Raw genomic sequence first — 6,414 nt, 5'->3', positions numbered from 1 at the left:
TTGGAATCAGAGCCAGACTAGCCATCCATATGAAGCCCAGGGGGACCTGAATCCTCTAGCCTCCATTTTCTCAGTATACATTTGCAATGCTGAAGACATTTAAAAATAAAATCTACTTTATGGCAGGACTACAAAGTGTGCAGATTAAAGAAACAAAATATCCTGAAGTAACTGTTACAATCAAATGCTATTGCACTCAGATTTTCAAAATGGCAGCCCACAGCAGTCCCTTTTCCACAGAACATTTCAAATAGCAGCAGGTGTTCCTGCTGCTAAAATGTGGAAAGATCCAGACTTTGGCACCAGAAGGTACAGCACCAGAATCCAGGGCTCGACACCCAAGACAAAAATTAGTTTCGAGATCTTTTGAGGCAGGGCTTGGTGCCCCTCTGTTTTAATCAGAGAAGAGCCACAGATTTAATTTCCTATATTTTTCAGTGGACCACCACAGGGGTTTGTTTCCTTTTACTCTCGGGGCTGCCAACTGGTACAGGAGAGTGGCAGGGGGCACTGCAAGTGAGAGGTTGCAGCCTTGAATTAAGGAGTTTCTGGCCAGTAACCCAAAAGCAGCAGCAGGAACAGATCTTGAGAACACTATCTTAGTTGTACATCAAAGTTGGGATGTGGAGGCAAGACACATGGCAATGCCCTCAGGTTAGCAAAACTCCATTAAAACAGAAGTGCTAGCTAGTCATTCCTGTCCTTTGGGAGTTGGGAGAGCAAACAAAACATGGTAGATCTCTCCACACCCTGGCAGGATGGCTGAGTCTGATGCAGACGAGGGCAGGTAAGTGCCAGTGTGTGTGTGCTAAGTAAAAAGGGTGAAGGGGTGAAGGGAGACTACTCAGTCCTCCAGGAAATTCACAGGAAAGGCACGGGAACAGGAATCAAACAGACTTACGTTATAAAAAGCACCTAGCTTGAAAGCCAGGAAATGTGGCACTGAGCAAGTACCACATAAACCTGAGACCACTCAACCCAATCCCTTTACCTCATACAAAAAACAGGCCTTACAGACTCATCCCCATGAGAGAAACATGAGGAAAAGAGAAGACCCAGAAGACAACTGAAGGCAGAAAGAAAGATGCAGACTCATGTGGACATCACCTTCCAAAACCAAGAGTCAGCTCACGCTGATGGGCGAGACAAGTGTAGAACAGCAAAGTTAAGGCCTTAGAGGTCACCCACTCTATGTCATTTTGAGCTGGGAAGCAGCAGTGGCAGAACACTTGCTTATTAACACACCAGGTCCTGTGTTCAGTCCCCAGCATGCATCCACAGGTGACACATGTGGGTACACATGCACACAACAAACAAACCAACAAAGGTCTCATTTCAAAGATAGGGAAAACCGAGGCTCTAAAAAGACTTGGCAAACATCACAGAGCAAGGAGTGACAAAGCCAGGAGGGATGGGGAAAAGTGGCTTTCCAAATTCCTAGTCTTCTGAGAAGGCAATGACACCTACTTCACAAAGGTAGCCAAGTAGGATCCCTTCGAATTAAAACAATGCTTCAGAAAATTCAGTGACAAGCAAACAGTTCTTAACTTCCCCATGTGGTTGGTATAAGGAGATAAAAGTTTATTAATCTGCCTTCCTAAAAGGCTTAATGGACTTGGAACTGCGTAAATCTGAGGCCCTCAACAGGCCTGTATTGGCTTTCCTCCAATGAAATCTCTAAAATGGTCTTGCTTTTGCTTCAGCAGTCGGCAAGGTAAAGTGCAAGGCCTCCTCCACAGAGGATGGAGGAGCAAAGGGAGGGAGCAGTCAGTCCATGCCTTTCATGGAGCTATTGCTTGTGGAGTGACTAAAGGAATTCTTGATTGCTTTCCCATTTGCTGGGTACTTCCTAAAAGGCAGAGTGTGCCGGTCCGTCGGCTCAGTGTAGGGATTTTCCCAAGAGGAAAAGGATGAAGTCAGGTGAAGTTTCCAGCCCCCAGAGAGCAAAAGTGATGCCAGCAGCAATCAATGTTGGTGCCCAGGAAAGGAGATGTACAAGATCTGTCTGTTTCTGTTTGGAAGGTGAATTGAAAGCTGGCGTCAGAGGATGATGTCATTCCATTTGGTATCCTGCTCTGCCCCCAAGAAACTGGTTATCCAAAAGTCAGGTCAGGGAAGCTTCAACATAAAGGATGGTCCCATAATTACTTAGGGGCAGCAGACCCTTTTTCTGGTTCCAAATTCTCAAGAACTCAAAGACAAAGGAAAGTTAGTCTCTTAGCATGGAAATGATAGCTGATAATTCTTAATGTATTCTTGGGGGGCGGGTTGCCTCTTAGGGCGAACAGAGCCAACTGGATATGGTGAGGAGACAAATCAGGACATCAAACAGAGCAAAAGGGACTGGGCTTTGATAAACAAACTGCTCACCACAGAGCAGAGGTGAGAGCTTTTGGCTACCTCTATATGGTAGTGGGTTTTTGTAACTTCCCATTTGGGGATCAGAGAATGGTCCATGCTATCTTGGGGACAGAGATAGAAGAGAGGACTACTCATGCATCAGGGGAAGCTGGGCCTGAGTGACTGGTTTCCTAAGTCTCCTATCTCCAGTAGTTTTAATCAGGAATTCTATTCCTGCACAAGCATCATGACCAAGAAGCAAGTTGGGAAGGAAAGGGTTTATTCAGCTTATACTTCCACAGTGCTGTTTATCACCAAAAATAAATAAATAAATAAAAATAAATAAATAAATAATAAAATAAAATAAAACAAAACAAAACAAAAAATAACTGATGGAGATGCCATGGAGGGATGTTTACTTCTTGGCTTTATTCTCCTGGCTTACTCAGCCTCTTTCTTATAGAACCCAGGTTCACCAGTCCAGGGATGGCACCACTCACAAAAAGCTGGGTCCTGCCTGCTTAATCACTAGTTGAGAAAATGCCTTACAGCTGGATCTCATGGAGGCACTGCCTCAACAGAGGCTCCTTTTCCTGTGATAAATACAGCTGTGTCACGTTGACACAAAACTAGCCAGTATACCAGTGTAGTCTCATTTTTTAATTTCTTTATTATTTCCATTATTAAATCCTGGATGGTTTTGTTTAATTCCTTCACTAGATTGGTTGTTTCTTCTTTATGGGATTCTACCTGCTTACCCGTGTTGTTCTATATGACTTTAATGGAGTTATTTATGATGTTCTTAAACTCTTCTGAAATTATCATGAGTTGTGATTTTAAATCCGAATCTTGATTTTTCTGTGTTTTGATGTATCCAGAACTTGCTGTGGTAGGGTAACTGGATTCTGATTATGCCAAGTGTCCTTGGTTTCTGTTGCTTAGTTTCTTGGACTTGCCACTCGCCATCTGCTTATCTCTGGTGTTAGCTGTTTTTGCTCATTTGACTTGAGCCTCCTGTAAGCCTGTTTGACAGTACTACTAGTGGACCATCTCTCTCCCACCAGGGCCTGAGTAGAGAAACCTGTGGCATGGGGTCATCACAGGACACAGACAGAAACTTAAAGGATTCCCTTCCAAAATGCTTCTTATTTCCTGTGTCTTAAGGGCTCCAGGCAGTTGTCTCTGTGTAGCAGTGTAGGTTTTACCTGTGCTCTCAGGTATGTCACCACCCCTGTGAGGCAAGCTCTCTTGCAGCAGGGTCTGGGTATAGGAAGTTCAGGTACAGGGTCAGCTCCAGGTGCAGGCAGAAACCAGAATGATCCAGTCCAAATCTACTAATAAGTCCCTCTGTCCTGAGGGTTCTGGGTTGCTTCCTCTTGGGCCAGGGATTTGAGCAAAAGTCAACACTGATATATTTTTTTAACTGAAAAGATTTTAGAAATATCAACTCTACCACCAAAACAGATGTTCAATCTTTATCAAATTACATTAATTTAATCCTAATATTTCTAAAACTATTTCTAGTATGATAAACATTTTCATTATTCATGAAAATAAAGTTACAATGACTGTTTTCCATTTGGATATTGTCAGGCAAGAAATGAATGAAAAATATGATTTAATAAAGAAATAGTAAATCCCTTAAATATTACCTAAGGTGACACATGTTAGTATAGTGAAAAAAAGAGTAAAAATTTTTTCAAATTTATTTTTCAAACTTTAAATGTAAAGTAAAAAAAAAAAATAGGAGTTAAAATTGGAAACTGAAACATTTAACAAGAAGAATGCACTATTGAAGGATACGGTTATATTGAAGTGGTTAAAGGTAAACTGAAGATAGCCAAAAATATTAAGTTTTAAGACATCGCAATAGACTCTGTCAAGTATTACAAAGCAAATGAGAATTTGAAAATAGACAGTAAATGGTAGGATAAATTAAAGATGATCTCTACATTTTAATTGAATTTGTTGCACTGGAAGATGATAATGAGAAAAAATAACAAGGCGTGGATTTTGATAGTTGGATGATAAATCTATATGTAAAAACAAAATCTAGAAATATGCATATAAACAGGAACAAAAAATCGGGATTCATAATCAAACATATAAAAAGAAGAAGAAAAACATATTCAAAGCAACTAATTAGAAGTGTTTTGAAAGAATACAATGGCATTCTCTACTCTCATTTATCTTACTCTGTTTTTTGGAAAATTGTTACTTAAATAAATAATCATGTGTACATACTCTTAGTGTCTACAAAGAACTATGTACTGCACTACCTACTAGACAAAATTTATTTGGAATTATATTATTGGGTTATCAAGTACCTGAGCAAAAACTATACAAAACTTGTGAACTGTCTTTACTTTTTGCTGCTAATATTTTCCACATAAAAACAATGGAATTCAGAGTTAAGAGGTGCTCAGAAAGTTATTTTTACAAATGAATTTACAAGTATGGAAGTATATGAGTAATATTATAACATATAATCACCTATTCTAAGTTTCAGGACTATCAGCTTAAAATTGTACAAATAGTAATTTTTTAATATATAAAATTCTTCAATAGAAAATTTGTTTACCAGAATTTCTGCAAGAAATTCCAATTTAAATAGATTAAGAGTTGAATTATGGTCTGCAGTTTGGGCCGGGGGTTTGCACGTTGGCTGTCGCTCGTGGCTGCTGTCTCCCGGAGTGTCGCTGTTTCTGTCGCGGCCCTGCGGCCCACAAGGGGCTACGGCACGTACCACAGTAGCAGCCAGAAGCTGCACTGGACCTTCGCTAGCGAGGAGCATCTGGCGCGTCTACGGGCCGACGCCAACCGCAAATTCAAGTGCAAAGCTGTGGCTAACGGGAAGGTTCTTCCAAATGACCCAGTGTTTCTTGAACCTCATGAAGAAATGACACTTTGCAAATACTATGAAAAGAGATTATTGGAATTCTGTTCCGTGTTTAAGCCAGCTATGCCACGGTCTGTTGTGGGTACAGCTTGTATGTATTTCAAGCGCTTTTATCTTAATAACTCAGTAATGGAATATCACCCTCGGATAATAATGCTTACTTGTGCATTTTTGGCCTGCAAAGTAGATGAATTCAATGTGTCTAGTCCTCAGTTTGTTGGAAATCTTCGAGAGAGTCCTGTTGGACAAGAGAAGGCACTGGAACAGATTTTGGAGTATGAACTACTACTTATACAACAGCTTAATTTTCACCTTATTGTCCACAATCCGTATAGACCATTTGAAGGCTTCCTCATTGATATAAAGACTCGATACCCCATGTTGGAGAATCCGGAAATTCTGAGAAAAACGGCTGATGATTTTCTCAGTAGAGTTGCATTGACAGATGCTTATCTTTTATACACACCTTCACAAATTGCCCTGACTGCCATTTTATCAAGTGCCTCAAGGGCTGGAATTACTATGGAAAGCTATTTATCAGAGAGTCTAATGCTGAAAGACAACAGAACTTGCCTGTCACAGTTACTGGATACAATGAAAAGCATGAGAAATCTAGTAAAAAAGTATGAACCACCAAGGTCTGAAGAAGTTGCTGTTCTGAAACAGAAGTTGGAGCGATGTCATTCTTCTGATCTTGCACTTAACGTGGTTACGAAGAAGAGGAAAGGCTATGAAGAGGATGACTATGTATCAAAGAAACCCAAACAGGAAGAGAAAAGACAATTTCAAGAAACTAATTTATCAGCAGTGTGGGTGCTGGAGCCAACCATCTACTGCCTATTGCTTCTCTTTCTCTCCTATCAATAAGTCTCGGAGCCTCCCCTTTTTCATACGTTAAGTGTACAAGACTACATGACATGTTAGTGGCTGGAAACAATCACAGCGGATGAACTGACACAAAGGGACTCAAGGTATTAGATGTGATTTTACATGTACAAATATATATGACAACTTCTGTATATTAAATATTTAAATCATAAATATAATTAAATGTCCTTGGGACAAAGCCCAGGGTTTATATCACAAAGATTATTTAGTTACCTGAATAACCACTATTTTATATGCTTCCAATATAACCGTATATTAAACTCAACAAGCTTACTAGAAATACCCAT

The 6,414-nt window shown here is 40.2% G+C and overlaps 1 protein-coding gene across 1 annotated transcript; it reads left to right on the top strand.

The window, feature by feature from the left end:
* Positions 1-5,063: 5,063 nt before the first annotated feature.
* Positions 5,064-6,106, top strand: LOC308414999 (cyclin-H-like; the record flags this gene model as incomplete). The annotated part of the gene is made up of 1 exon (XM_080910136.1): positions 5,064-6,106. Exon 1 carries the CDS (start codon positions 5,240-5,242, stop codon positions 6,104-6,106), a length of 867 nt encoding a protein of 288 aa, XP_080766262.1. The 5' UTR covers positions 5,064-5,239.
* Between the last annotated feature and the right edge of the window lie 308 nt (positions 6,107-6,414).

This window comes from Micromys minutus (assembly GCF_963924665.1).
Source record: "Micromys minutus genome assembly, chromosome: X".
NCBI lineage: Eukaryota > Metazoa > Chordata > Mammalia > Rodentia > Muridae > Micromys > Micromys minutus.
Note: the sequence above shows the minus strand (reverse complement) of the source record. Positions and strands in the feature narration are given on the sequence as shown.